Source organism: Antedon mediterranea, chromosome 5 (genome assembly GCF_964355755.1).
Source record: "Antedon mediterranea chromosome 5, ecAntMedi1.1, whole genome shotgun sequence".
In the NCBI taxonomy this organism is placed as follows: Eukaryota; Metazoa; Echinodermata; class Crinoidea; order Comatulida; family Antedonidae; genus Antedon; species Antedon mediterranea.
This window is the reverse complement of record NC_092674.1, coordinates 27137633-27154262: the sequence shown is the minus strand read 5'-3', so window position 1 is coordinate 27154262 and position 16630 is coordinate 27137633. Positions and strand designations below refer to the sequence as shown.

General features: G+C 32.0%; 1 protein-coding gene across 1 annotated transcript in view; it reads left to right on the top strand.

Moving 5' to 3' along the window:
- The window catches only part of LOC140050167 (protocadherin Fat 4-like), a 71957-nt gene that overhangs the window by 42267 nt on the left and 13060 nt on the right, over window positions 1-16630 (top strand). Inside the window, exons 5-6 of the mRNA XM_072095238.1 lie at window positions 15702-15882; window positions 16062-16324. Coding sequence (XP_071951339.1) covers window positions 15702-15882; window positions 16062-16324 — 444 coding nt within the window. The remainder of the gene's footprint in view (window positions 1-15701; window positions 15883-16061; window positions 16325-16630) is intronic.

Here is a 16630-nt window from a genome sequence, read left to right as displayed (position 1 = left end):
AAGATCATGTTTTTCCTTTATTTAAATTATGCATACTTTGTCGCTTACAAAATTGCAACAGCATTGGATTATTTTGACAAGTGTCTACTGTGTATGTTTATTAGCACAGGATACACCGACACCTAAAATGTGTATGGTGCTTTAAATGTTCATGATAGGTGGCGCCCATGGGTCATGTACAGGGTGACCTATCACAAGACCTTAACCCATGAGACTTGTGGTAATTAATACAGCAAGTACGTTCAACTTCATGTTGCCATAGCTATGTTAAACTTGTTTGTTTTACAACATTCTTCGAGTGAATGTGTTCTAGCATTATATGTGCAGACGCATTGTACATAAAGCGGAAAGGAAAATTAATTATTGGTTCATATGATTTGGTTGGACAATCCAGTAAATTTAACTTTTGTAATATATATGTATATAGTAATTTGTTTATGTTATCTGAACTTATTCAAATGCGTTCTACTTTCCTAACTTTCAAATGTAATTTTAAAATGATGTGATATTCTCATTATGCATTTCTAAAGCTCTGTCCACAGTATCACACTTTATGTGACAAAAAAATGTGATGTGCCCAATGGACATGATGTCACTACCATATGTAAGCATATCACTACTAAATTTGGAGACATCCTATTTGTTACCCCACCCCAAAAGGTGCTAAACTTGGTTTGTGGTGATTTTAATAAACTGATTCCCCTTTTATTAAACATTTTGTGATTCAATACTGCAGAATAATTATATATATTTATAGTCCTTAAAATTCACAGCCCATTTAATTTTGTTTGTATGTTCAAAACCGCTCAATTAATTAGATTTTTAGGCCAATAACAAAACTTGTATAGGTCCTTGGCCTTCCAGACTTTGCAAGGTAATATGACATACCAACCTACCTGCTCAGGTAAATTGCTTACGGTTGGGAGGCTCAGAAGAAAACGCTTGAAATAATACGGGGTTCATGTTGCCGAAGGGACGGTTTTATCTTTTATACTCATTTCTTAATACTTCCTGCATTCTGTTTACTTTTTGTAGTTTTTTTATTCAAATAATTTGCTAATATGAAGATTAAAATTACAGCAAGTAGATGTTGGCTGATAACAGGTTTTGATGAAAATAGAAAACAATGTGAAATATTTCGTTTAGGCCTACAGTTTGTAAATGTACTGATAAAACAAACAAAATATTATGTGTACTGGTGGTATATGACATATTTGTGATAGTGAATGTGATGTGTGATAAATAGGCTATTTATGTGATTGTTACTGTTAGTGTGTGAGCCTACAGTACATTGAAATTGAAAGGAGAAGAAAAAAAGCCCCCTTTGCCCCTGTCTTCTTTGCCAAGTACTGTACGGATAAGATGACATTTTCCCATATATTTATAATATGATTCGATAATTTCCCCATTTATTTGATTAAATTTCATATTTATCAACAATGTATGTTAATCTACTTGTATTCCAGCTGTTTTTCATGTAGTCACATGACAATACTAATCATATACTATTTTATATATGAGAATCACTACCTCCTACGGTACTCTGTCATTGTCGTTGTTTGGATATGAAATTGTATCTAGGTCAAAATACCAGCTAGAAATTACCATTAGCATTGATCTCTTAGCGGTTGATTACTTGACATTTTCACACCACTTAATGCCGATTTGTTTTTCAAATTATAAACAAATCTCCAATAAGTTTGATGTCACGGCCATCAATAGGAATAGTGATACCTTTCCCATAGTATATTTGTCAAGTTTGTGTTCTCTACGCTTAGTTTCAGAAAAGTGATCCAAAGTTTGTTTTTAAAGAAGTATTAGGAGGAAATCGATTGCTACCTTATGTTCTGTCAGAGGTGGTATAATTTTCTGGTTCACAAACAAGGTAGTTATACTCAGGATAAAAAGTGTTGTTTTTGTTGGGTGTTTATATGAAATATGTTTCTTGGAGGTAGATTTATTTCCAACCGTGATAATAAAGAGTGGTCATAAAATATAGGTAGATTTTTTTGGGTTCAAATTTATGAATTATGAGTCAACTACATTATTAATACATGCCCAGTAAACTTTTAAATGAAATGTGAGAGTTAGTTTTTCTAAAGTTTAAGAAATGTAGGACAGTTCGGCAGAGAGTGTTTAAAATGAAGTCACCGATGGTTCAGACCCGTTTGTTATTTGATATAGAATTTAAATGAACCAGAACACAGAAGCTACTATTAAAATGTGAACTCAACCTAAACATTGTTAAAATCCTAGAAATATTTCGTAAAGTGTATAATTGTTATCCACAATGTGAGCAGAAGCAGGCATTTTAAAGCTAGTTTTAAAGCTTTATTATTCTGTGGTTTGAAATGCATCAATCTTGCTCAACGTTTCTATATGCTATGACAAGTGAATAATAGGAATAATAATAATCTTATGCAACGCTCTAGATAACATAATCAATAAAAGGTCACTAGAGGTCATACCTGGTTGTTATCCTGTCATGACATCTTTATCAAATATGTTTTAGCAAATATGAAAAACAAATTATTTTTTATTATTATAATTCTTTGCTGCCAATCAAGGACTTTGAAAAGTTGGAAAAGCTCGCAAAAAAAAGTAAAAGCAGCAGCTGAAAAAAATTATTTTATATTTTCGCAAAAATACGAAAATAAAAATGTTTCTATTCAGTATTTTGGTGTGAAGTATTTTTGGATAAATAATTTGACATAATTTTAGTACTACTCTTCAACAATTTCTAAGGAGAGACTGATCATTACAGGGATATAATTACCATATATCTCACATTAAACAGTTAAAATATTCAATAATGAATTGGAGAATGAATCTGCTTTCCATTCACTTTGAATAGTCAACAAGTCGAGGGATTTAGCCTAGTCAATCAAACCAATGTCTACAACCTAATAATTATCTTCATTTGTCTTCTTCACAATCAATAGACAATGGTCAACTACGACCTAGAGGTCATTTGCATACTTTAAGCAATTCATTGAGTATAATTGTAGTATGTGTGTTTGATTATTCACTATTGCTCAATTTTCACTATACGTATTGTAATGGAGGATATAATTAGGAAGCAAGTAATTTTGATTTGTAAACAATTATCAATAAATACTGTACGAGCTTCAATACTGCCCTCTATACTTCCATCGACAGTTTGTCAAATTAATTATGTGAAACATACCTGCATGGACAACGTTCCTTTGTGAGTGTTATTTTTAAAAAAATATATTTAAAATCTTTTTTTTTTTCAAATTTTTTATTGAAATCTATTATTATTTATGACTTGTTGAAGTTTAGTGTATTTTTTTTACAATTGCAACTATCAAAATTACAAGACACATAAAAATCAAGAAAATCAATTATCCAATATAACTTCTTTGTGAGACTACATAGATGAAGGCAGGTTTATTTGGTTGTGTTTTTGTTTGTCTTGTAATCTGTATTGTCCCCGACCAAGGCTTAAGCGTCTGCTAAGCCAGGGAGACAAGAGGCTCTTACGCACCTAATCAATAGGGCTTAGAACCATATCGGCCTTCAATAACAAATAAGCACATAATTTGCTTAGAATATAAAGAATACTGTATATATCTTGCTGAGGGGGTTTTGAGATTTGAATTTAGCATAACCCTTTTAGTACACAATCAATGTTTGCTTAACTAAAAGGAAACTTTGTTGAGACTTGCCGTAAGAAATTTATACAATTCTAAAAAAAATGTGAAAGTTTTTAAATGTGGTTTTCCCTTCCTTTTTGTCCAATTTAGTTTAATATTTTTAACTTTAAATAGTTTGTAGAAGTATATAATCATGAATTAAATTCTAAATTTGTAGGGAAGGTCTTATATTATAAATGAAAAATATGTCTCTTAAAAGATGAAGATCAGATAATGATTTATTCTGGCAATCTTAAGTAAACTTAAAAATACATTTTTTTATTAAATGCATTGTATCAATTGATGTGAAAAATAAAATTTAATCTTCAGATTAGTTAATTGGGATGAATAATTTGATTAGTCTAGTTGGCAGATGCTCCTTTATTAAATACTTAATCTGGATTATTAATATTAAATATTAAGATGGATTAATTATTAAGAAAAGTATTTTATTTTTTGTACTGGCAGATGTATACTTGTACAAATCATGTTAATAGTAACCTCATTATAATTTAATAAACATTTTTTGCTCCATGGTTTTATATATAAATTATACAAGGCAAAACAATGAAAACAATTTTTATTTTTTGGTGTGGATTTTGGTTTTATTAAACAAAACTGTATGCCATTGAATGCCATAGAAAATATTACTTAACTGGAAGAAAGTCCTTTCCTTTTTAATTGGACCAACCATTATCATAATACTGATATCAATGTCAATTAATGTATAAAGCCGTGATAACTAACGACATATCGGGGTCAATACGAATGAAAACCATCAATGTATTTATACCTTGATATTGATGTTAAGTCTACGAACCAACAGGGTTCCAAACAATCATTGTAAAAAAATATCTAGTATTGTTCAAAGTTGAAACAAACTATAGTACACAGAAGGTTGCTTCTCTTAACACCCTATGATTAATATGTATTATTGTGTGATGTACGGTAGTGATTAATATGAATACTAAGATGATAAAAAGAAGAGTCTTTTCTGAAATAATTAGTAGTTTGACCTTCTGTTTCCACATTCCAGTATGGTGATTTTTTTTTTATTTGTGAAGACTGCATTATGTAACAAGAAAATACGTTTTAGAATCTTGTAGGCTTCATTCAAATTAAGGTATTTAAAAATAAATTTATCATTGGTATGGTAATGTGTGCATTTATTATCAAATATTAGTCCTATAGGTGGTTCCAGGAGGTAAGACGCAGAACATTACAAAGCAAAAGATTGGACATTAGGCTCAGTTCACGACTTTTGGGTCATATTTAAAAATCCTGGATTCGCCACTGTTTAATGGCTATGAATGATAGAATATACTTTTTATTCATTTATACAAATGGTTAGTTATTTGGTTCACCCATCTTGGTAAATGATCAGTCTTCTTGTTTGTTGGTGAGAAATGATTCAAATGTTGTTGTAATCAATTTGAATGTATTGTTATTTATTAAACTTAGCTTCAGTAACTAAAAATTAATTTGATTAATTCCACTGAAGTGACATAAAATCTTAACTATCATTTTTCACGCTACCGTCTGCTTCTTCAATAGCTAAATGTGTTAAGAGGTTTAGGAGAAGCCTGCCTGCTGTTGCAAGCTGGGCGTATCACACAACAAAGCTGTATTCTAAAACGTATAGAAATCATGTAAAAGGATTACGAACAAATTGTAACAGTGTACGCAACTGTTGCAAACTCATGCTTTTTTAGAGGCTGTAGTTAAACACAGAGTTTAATCTAGCAGAAATCATTGCCCAGGGGTTTATCTAAATCAGTTTAGTATTAAAACATTGAAGAAAAGTACATTGAAGGTGGCAATGTGATTTTTTTTAATATTTATTATATCTGTTTATCTGCTTCATATATCATGTTGGCTTTAACTATAAATACAATCGTTCTTAACTTCCGATCCCCCACTCACAGAGTGAGTGAGTGGCCGAGCGGTTAAGACAGTGGAACCGTAATCACGTAGCCATAACATCGGCAGGGGTTCGAGGCTCACTCACTCCATGGTTCTGGTGGTAGAACGAGTCTTCTCGGATAAGGACTATAAACCGTAGGTCCAGTGTACACAACTTGCTCGTGTGCACTTTAAAGAACCTAGTACATCTTTCGAGACGAGTAGGGGGTTACCCCGGTGTACTAGTACATCACGGCCACTGATCACCAACTGGGCCCTCTGGGAGATCAGTCTTTGACTGAAGAGGTCACCCAGTATAAAGATAAAACAAACAAAAATCCACATTTAATTGAAATAGTAGTGGTAGGGGTCATAGTAATAATAGATAAACATAGATAATAAAAGGATGTTGAGTGAAATGTCATACAAATTTGTTTATCAATCAATGATGATTTCACAATATTAGGCGCTTTATAAATCCAGGATATTATTATAATTAATACATTGCTGTCATTTAAATTTAAATTTAAAAGCTATAGTTTATAGATAAATAAGTTTTAGTTTTTATCTTTAAGAATTGCTAAAAATTGAATGAAAGGATATGTACAGTAATTATGATAGAACATGCCTTCACTATTCATGACATAAACAAAACTACCACAGCATTCATTGAATGTTCTAATACTTCAAAACCATTTCATAGAAAAACCCAAATAAGGGGTCAACTTGAGTAGAATACGTGAATCGTTAAATGGCTTTTGCAATTTGAATGTTTACAACCGAGGCTTTTTACATCCGCGATGATGTACAAATGCAATATACATTTAACAAGCCCACTTGGAAGTGAGGACGTACATGTTCATTTAGTCAAATGTGGTTTAAATAAGTCGACATAGAAACTGATAAATTGCACGTAAAACATTGTCGAACCCGTAGCTAGGAGTTCGTAGGATTTGAACAAAGCCTTTTTAAGTGGGCTTTTTAAACTAGAACCAACAATAAAAGTGCTAGTAAATAGGCCTAGCTCAAGTGAATGTTTGGGTTCTGATTTTCAGCTTATTTATGAAAATAATTGGGTTAATAATAAAATTATTTTAAATATATTTTATGATCTATCCTTTCCTTAGTTATTAGTTGCAGTTGTGTTTGAATTTAACTACATTTTGAAAATTGTGGCTAGAAAAGATTTACAGCATATTGTCTAGGATTCTGTTTTTATTGTCCAAAATGTCTGTTGGTATAATTTCTTACTAATAGTTTAATGTTCACTTTTATGGCCTGTCTTTTGGTTAGTGATTAAGTTTATTGAAAATGATGCAAAGTTGTTAATTATTATACAAATAATGAATGTTTATGAGTGCAATGGTACAAATAATGGCACGAGGTGAATGATGAAAGGTTATATCAACGAGGCAAAGCCGAGTTGATATAACCTTTCATCATTCACCAAGTGCCATTATTTGTACCATTACACGAATACAAAACATTCATTATTTGTTTTATATAACATCTAGACGTTTTTTTTTCGTACACAAAAATGTTTCAAAAAGTACTATTTAACGATCGTTGAATAGTGCGTACTATTGCACGCCATGTGACCCACATTCGTCCAATCAAATGACAGGAATTTATATAGGTGTTATATAATAAGTAATAAACATGTTAGAACTTCACATTTCTAGAACATATAACAAATAAGATTTACTACAAGGAATGTAGGATGTTTCAGGGGATGAGTTTAGAAGGTCTAACAAATCTGGTAGTGTAATTTCTTTTTAATTATTTAATGTTCCTTTTTATGGCCTGTCTTTTCTTTAGTGATTAAGTATTATTGCCTTCAATGTGTTGATATAAAAGTATGTTAGCTGCAATCATGATTTTATTGCTATTGGAAAAGAATTACTACTTATATGGAATGTAAATTTCCTAAAAATCTGGTAGTGTAATTTCTACTAATTGTTTAATGTTCATTTTTACGACTTGTCTTTCTTTGGTCATTTCAAAGTATTATTACATAAAATCTGTTATACATGTCTGCCACTGCTATAACACTCGTAATGCAATAATCAATATTTAAAAATTATCTATACAGTATATTATAATGTGTCCAATATCATATGTGGATTTTGTAATGCTGTGCCTCAACACATGTGATGCCTGTATCATAGTCTAATCCAACCAATATAATATAGGCATCACATGTGATACATGTGTGACGTTGTGTTTAGAATTTGCATATGATACTATTGGTTATTGATAACTTTAATGTACAAATATGAATAACATAACAAAAGGATCAAAGGAAATAGCACAAGCTGAGGAGAGATACAGTATGTGGAGATATAGTACATAAAATTAGATGACTTTTGTTCTAACAGTTCAATCTGTAATTTTATGGATTCTTTCAGATATCTGTGATGAGAACACTATTGATAATTCTGTGTGACACATAATGATTAATGATTGTTAAATTGTGGAAGTACATAAAATTGCCTAAATGATTTGTTTGTACAATTGTTTCTTAATAAGTTAATTTGTACTTTTATGGGCCGTCTTTGCTTAATCATTAACTGTAGACTTTTATTAATTGCTAATTTATAAGAAATGTCATCAAAAAGAGAGTTCTCATACATGTGTCAGAAATTGATTTACAATCAAAGAGTGTGGGATTTTCCTGGGGATGATTTAAAAAAAAAAAAAGTAGTGATTTACCTTGAGCTGCCAGAGAAAATTAATATCTGAAGCCAAGGTAGGAGAGGGAGTGAATGATGATTTGAGAAATTGGGATTACGGTTTGATTTTTCACATCCGTTACTGGACATTAGTGGACGTTAGTGGCTAATTTGTCCAGTAATAGAGTAATGCTCTATGATATATGGTAATTAATCCTAAATGGATTCGTCGCTCTGGGAGAACTTAGGGGGTCTGTATTTTTTCGGTAAAGAGATATATTATCGGTCAAAATAAAACTGTCCGTTGATTTTTATATCCTTGAATTGTAACATGGCCCTTATGATTGATATTTTGTAATACTTCTCACGGACGGAGATATATTACATTTAATCCTGACCGGTTTTGTTGTTAAACTTAGGAGTTCCGTTCGAAAAAATAGGCACAGACATCTTGTGATCTTACTGTACCTTGAAAAGTTTAATATGATTGAGAGCCTCTATTTTATTTATTGGACTGGACTAGTGGTAGTGGAATGGCTACACACCTCTGTTCGATAACAACATGGAGTCTGTACATTTAAGAAAAAATTTTAAAAACAATTTGGCCCTTACGATCTATAGATAATATTTTAGAATATTCTTGAATACTTTTTTGGTGAAATACATTTTGTTTGAATTTATCTTATTCGTTTATTTTTTAATATTGACATATTTGATGACCAAAGACTTGAAAAACATTCATCACTAACTATTTACACTAAATACCATTAGAATAGACTTCATTTCATAGTACTTATTGTTATGTTGTTAAATTGTAACAATTTTATTTATCATGCTAAACAATAATGATGACCTATAAATTTCAGAGAGGTTAGTGAAGAATTACTAAAGAGGTATCATTAAAATGTATAAAGTATTTCCCATACAAAAGACTATTGACATGCCTTAATCATGTGGAACAAATTGGAATGGAAGGCTGGAGCCTAAAGTTTTTATGTAAGAGGGCCTAGACTAGCAACACCTCAGGGCTTATAATATCTTTTGTTACCTGTATTACACCTGATCATATTGCGGTATCTGCGAATATTGATATCAGAGAGCGCCACCAAATCACAATCATATCTCATGGTGGTGCTAGGTTTAGCAAAGTGCATTTTATAAGTTGCGTTTTCCTGTAAAACATAATTTGTCCTAGTGGTGAGTTCAAAATCTAGTTACTTTTTGCATATAAAGTTATACTACAGCAACAGTACTTAAACTATACAGCTTCTATAGAAGAAATATCAACTGAGCCTAAGATAAAAAATTAACAATACCTTTAACTTTAACAATAGCTATTGAAATAAAAGTGAAAAAATAATTATATACTATTATGCATATCTTTCTCATCATAAACTACCATAGCAAGAACTTCATGAAATAGGATCAAACTTAAAACTTAAAGACCCTTTCCCTGCAATTTTGGACGTTTTTTGGAAAATAATACATATATATCACTTTAAAAACATTAAACCATGTCATTCCTTGTCTTAAATGTACGTTTTATGGTAAATTATGATAAAAAGTGAGAAACAATGCACTACCTAAGTAGCTCGCGGCGATCGACCTCTCGTGGACAGTCTCAGGCCTAGCCTAGCTAGGCTTAGTTTTGTAGGCCTAGCTGGTAAACATCGGTAACGTACGAACATCGTACGCTAGCTATATACCTAGGCTGACGTTGTATAGTTGCTGCATTAATTGTCTTTCTATTTTTGCCAGACTCCGTTGATACAAATTGGGGAACACCCGGTATTTTCGCTGAAAAGTTAGGAGTCTTCCATTTGTTTTGGCTTCACGATCGATCGAAAAGTGGGCGAATTACAGGTGAAAAACAAAAATATCAATCCGCGCGCAATGCATTTTGGGATTTATAGCGGGCCGCTATAATTATTAAAATCGATTTATTTTTCACATTTTTAACCGTTTAAAGACGAAAAAAGTTATCGCAATAGGACCATATAGTATTATTTTTACATTAAATATAGTTTGTGATCTTAAATTAGATCTAAAAAACGTAGGGAATGGGGCTTTAATGCAAGTTCTTGTTTAATATTTCTTATATTCTACATCCTCAAAATAAGACTGATCCATCTTTTGGGATTGTGTACATCCATGTCATATACGCTTTCACCCTAACTGACATCTGACATCTACAACCTCATAGTACAAATAACCTATTCAGATTCCTGTCATGATGAACTCAAAGAGGATTCAACTGACAACTGGATTTGATTCAGAGAATAATATAGTATATTCATGGAGTAAAGAATAAGAGGAGGCACAACTCGGCCTAGCTATCCAGTTAATCCAATTAGTATCACGCTGTGCGGTAGTGCTTAAGCATAGGGTAATAAACTTCCCATAACGATCCTTTGAAGAACATCCTGTTTACCCGTGCAGCTCGCTGCAGAGTCGGCTCTGATTACGTAACACCCTAATTAAGGAAGAAGCCAGGCATGACATCGGTGACAAAAAAAGTAAACAGAGGCTGCGCAGTAGTTTCTAATACATCATAGTGAAGCATGACCTTTGTGCAGTTGTTCATTGTTCTTTGAGCTTTTTTCTCGAAAAAACCGTTTAAAAATCGAGTAAATTTTCACGGAGATATCGCAGTTTTTATACCAGCTAACAAATTAATCATATTTTTTATCAAGCCATAGACGTATCATTTGGTAAATCGAAATTTTACCGTTTAAGCAACTTTTTAATTTACGAACCCTAGTGCATTTTGTAGCATATTAAAGACTCCAACTTATTTTAAAATCACATTTTAGTGCGCGCAAATGCGCGCATGAAAAAAATTATATAATTTGTTCTCATGAATATTCAAAAATATACGTATAGTAGAATTCCAACGACACAATTTCTTATTTTTATTACTGTATATGACATTTAATTTATGTTTCAGTCTATATTATGACTGTTTAGCAAAACTAACATTCTTCTATTTTAGTCTGATATTGTATAATTAAATTATTTATGATATTAATATCATAAAATATATGATTTTTACGATCACATACTTAGAGTTCAGTGAACTTGTAGGACTTAAATTATATATCGTTTAACGATTTGTGGCTACACATAGGCCTAGTAGTTCGTAATATATTATTATTTAATAAATAGCCTAAATAAGGATAATATTTAATCCCATAATGATGGACATATTTAGTGCATACCGTAACCGGTAGGCCTAATAGGTTCAGGCATAGGCGCGCCTATAGTAACAATAAACAATATCAATAATAATAATAGGTTTTTTTTATGTAGGTCTATATTAATATATTAATAATTGTAATAACGTTAGAAAACAAATAGTAGTAATATTTTATTAAAGAAGAAATTAATCAATTAGTTTTAGTTTTCGGTTGGTCGTTATTATAATATTATATAATATGGTATAAAATGGTACGGTACTACGAGAATATTCGTTTAGTATCAACCCGTAACAACAACTACAAATGATATGTGTTGGTTAAAAATTCAATTACAAATATAGTCTATGCTCTTTTGTAATTATAAGCCATTGTATAAAAGGATTATGTACAGTTCGGTACATAGCGGTTAATCGTAAAATTAAAAAATCGGACATACGAACAATAGGTCGCCAACATTATTCGTACCCTTTTGCTGTATTGCGTACGTCGATCACGACTGATGCGGCTGTAAACTTCGCCTGGAAAGTAACTAGTACAGTACACATTCTGGTCCCTGGATGGAACATGATATCACACGTAAACCGCAATGGAGCAGGTCCAATGTTAAACAATTCGTACAAAGGGGAACCGCCAGACAAGTGCGTACCTAATCATTGTTTATTAGATCGCTGGCAATAATGCATGCAAAGTGCAATTGCTCTCCGCTCCACCAAGCAACGTACAGTACTAAAAAAAATGGAACGTCGCGGTTTTTCTAGGCGCTGAAGTTATACGAAGTGAACGCGAATGATTTTTACTGTATATTATATTCCCCGACGAAAAGTACTCGCGTTTCCCAGACGGGGAAGAGGGGAGGAGGGGGGAGACGACGAGGGGATACAGCCCCCGTAACCCCCCGCTGGCACCACCACTGGTCCTTATTAAACCCATTTATTCATCATGATTCATGATAAGTTGTCTGGAGAAATTACCAACATTTAGTACACAGTAAACCATATAAATATAATTCCTTTATTGGTGCCGTATAAAACTCGTATTATTAATTTATTAATAAAAGATATCCAGTAGAATATATATATAGCGCTGCTTTTTAATAAAAATTAATAAACAAGGTCGGAATACAAGTTCAGTAGGTCTACAAACAGTATATAGTACACCTTTCACGCTTGAACGCACATCGCCTAGCAAGAGTATTGTGACGTCCTAATACGCATGTGTACTAACACCAAAATTGACCGCGGGCAGTAAACATTGTACTCTTTGCTAATTGGGTTACGTAACGGCAGTGTTTAGAACCTCCTTAAATACTCATTACAAGCATAGCCTTAAGCAAGCGGTAAACACGATGAACTGACTGAACTATTCAAGTTGTGTCTCCTCTTATTCTTTACTCCATGGTATATTATATCAACCAACATTGTATTCAGGTAAATTACAGATACCTTCACCTGAGGTTTAATAGTGAACTTGTAGCGAACTCAGCTGACAGGCAGTATAGGGCATGATCCCAGAACAATAAACCACATCAATTCCTTTTAAACTTGACTAGTTTTAGGAGCCTAAGACGGCTGACAGCTAGGCACCTTTGTTACCCTTTGTGACTGACATACTGAGGAGAGAAAGTTCATAGTTCTGGCTAAACTTTAATCATTGTGTAAACAGGGAGAAATTATTCCATTTAAATGGTTTAAATCGCCGCGATAAAAGAATATGTAACAAAATATCTTTAAAAATGTCATATTAGCAAATTTAAAATCCAGTTTTGGTGAAATATTTAAGTTGCTTGTTCATTCTTTGACTTGTCATTTTCGACATCCTGTACAGAATTGATTGCCCTGTTAGGTTGGTCAGTTTTATTAGTGGACATGGGTACTAATTAACTCATTAGTATGTCCAGTGATTTATGTACTGGTCACATGGACTGGTCACATGGACATTAGTAATGTATGCTGACAGATCTTTATCACTTTTTTGCATGCAAGTTTATGTACTTTAAAAACAATCCAAAAAGTTCTAGTAGCAAATTTGAAATTGTATTTATTAGTTTAACTAGGAAGGAAATGAAGTGTATACAAACATTCTGGAGATAATTAGGGATGGCTATTAGATCTTGTTTGGTTTTGTACAATACCATACACTGTACCAAAAAGAAATTTCATTTTTGTTTATTTGTTCCAATCATGAGAAATTTGGAATAGGCAATAAGTCAGGACCAAATTCAAAATGGTTAATTTACTGTAAGTAAGTGTTGAGATATAAAAAATGTAATTTGTATAGAACTTTCTTACGCAACTGAGGGAAAGATAACAATTTTTGTTAAATGTTATAAAAATTATACTTTATTTCTTTTTGGTTTTTCCCAAGCTAGCTAATTAAAAAGTAGATTTAATTAGTCATAATATGAGAACAATGAGTAACCAATCAGGAATGTCAAAGTGATTATCAACATACTAATTGTGAAAGTGTTGATTTTCACCATCATTTCCACAAGCTATATCCTCGTTTGAACTCGGAAACTAGAGTAAAGGTGCACACTCATCCTGGCCTGGTGGACGTGCCAAGCAACAGCTCTCAGGCAACCTCAAGTTCATCTTGGTTGACCTAGGCTACTACCTGATACTATTTCATGATAGGAATAGCTATCGTCTAGGCCCATGAACACTACAATAAATCTACTTATTTATCATTACCGTACAAGTAGACTTAATTTACCGATAGACCTACAGTTATCTGTGCGTGAGACGAATGTTATTATTATGTTATTTTTTTCTTGTATGTATATGTATTTTCTAAAGGTCAAATGATATAAAAAAAGTCACTAACGATTCTTCACACTCGACCTACTTTTCGTAAATACACATGAGCATGAATTTGCAAAAAATAATAAAAAAAGTGTTATAGTAATGATATATCAGAAGTATTTTTAAAGATTATAAACATTTATCTTCATGGTAATAAACATTTTTTATTATCTTCAGTCGGCATTTTTTATTCTAGTGTCGGAGCAACGACTTGTTCTCTTCCTCCCAGGGGTGCTTTGAGTTTAGTTTACGAAAAAAATTTGTTGCAATAATACATCAGTTGTTTCGTTGCTTCAAGCCGTCTTTGAATCCGATTTATTATTCTGTTGAAATCTCGCCGTTTTTATAACATTATCTGTCCGTGCATACTTATTTCTTTGTTCACAGTTGTTATTTGAAATAATATATTCTTGTCATTTAATAAAGACATTCCATCATTTTATATTCTTCCTAAACGTGACATTCTTGTCAATTTCTACAAGCCTTGGGACGGTGTTGGTAGGAGGGGGTCGTTTAAAGACAACAGCACAATGGAAACATGTCAGAAATATGATGGAAAACAGGATGCTGTCATGTTACAAGAATTAATAGAAATTAAAATAGTAGTCTTGATTTATTATTTTATTTAGATTTATTGTAATTAATTTATAGACATAAATATATTTTATTCAATACAAAAATATGCTTTAACTTTTGCTCATAAACTAAGTTAGGTCATTGTTTTTCTTTGTAAAGTTTGAGCTCCATAGAACAAGTCAAAATCAACCACAACTATTTCTGAAGAATTCTTGTACATGTTTTGCATTATATGCTGCTCAAACTACTGTTTCTAATTATATTTTTAATTAAAATTGTTGGTATACCCTCTCATACCTCATTTCAAAATAATTTAATTGTAACTTAATTTACCTCCTAAGATTTCCATCATACAAATATGTAAATTATTAATAATACCAAAACTGTATATGCAGTACTTTTTCCATTTACGGTATTGCATTTTTACTATACTGAATTTGGACTGCTTACAATAATTTTTGACTATTAAGTATTATGACAAAAGGGAAGAGATGTATCTAGGTAAAATATATATCGTATTGCCCATGACCCCTGACCTTCGAGGAAAAGTTATCGACATCAACCAGTAAGGGGATATTTTATAACTTGCATGAGACTAGTTGGCTAGACACAAAATGCAAAAATGATGAATGATTCTGTAAGAACAAAGACAAAATGTGAAATATGTTAAATCTAAATCAGTTTAAAAACAAATGTGATTTTGATAAATTGTTCTGTTTTCGTAGTACCATTTGTTAGCCTATTAAAACCACTTAAAATTGTATTATATATCTTCAATTTTTGTATTTTGTTGAAAGAAAATTATAAAGAAGCACAAATGTTCTTTAGCCATTGTATTGTTGCAAAGCCTTAAAGATAAACCTTTAACAGCAGTTTATAATATATTTATCATTATAGGATCTCCTTCTCTTACTGGTACAAGTACTGTCAACATTATTGTTGGAGATGAGAATGATAACAGTCCAGTGTTCGATCCAAACACATACACCGTCACGGTAGATGAAAATGTTCAAATAGGTGAGGATGTGCTACTAGTCAGTGCGACAGATGCCGATGTTGGAGATAATGGAAATATAAGGTATCGTATTCATATTATTCCATTATTGTCATTCACCTTCAAAGTTTCCCACCCAACTTACTTTCAACACAGCAAAATTATGGATACATAAAAGTTCTGTTTTATTGTTCTCCACTCAACCTTAGACTTCTCTACATCCCTACTCATATTTTACTTTGTATATTATTTAATATTTCCAGATATCAACTTAATGATGACATTGGCACACTCTTCACCATAAGTCCAGTAACCGGCCAGATCATCACAGCAGGAATATTAGATCGAGAAACACAATCAACATACAACTTGGTTGTCACTGCCATAGATGGAAATGCATTGAACCCATCCAACTCTAGAACAGCATCAGCGAATGTTGTTGTTCGTCTGGGAGACATCAATGATAATGGACCTGTCTTCCCTATTACATCGTTCACTTCTACCATTCCAAGCACCTGTGCATCAGGTATTTATCTTTTATTATGTAATCCTTTCATTACTCATCAAGACAATGTAAAGAGACAGATCATCTCCTTCATTTGTGGTTTTAATTTGATTATACCTCAAATCTAATCTCCTTGATGACCCTTGTCACATACTGCTATTGTATTTTCATTTGCTAGGATTTAAATTTCTTTTATTTATTGTGACTATTCCTTCTGATGGAATTAGAAAGCGATTATTATACAAATAGTCACTATCTACATTTTTTGTGTAAATTCTTCTTGAATACAAATTTTAATAATATATAAATACTGTATATAAACTTTGT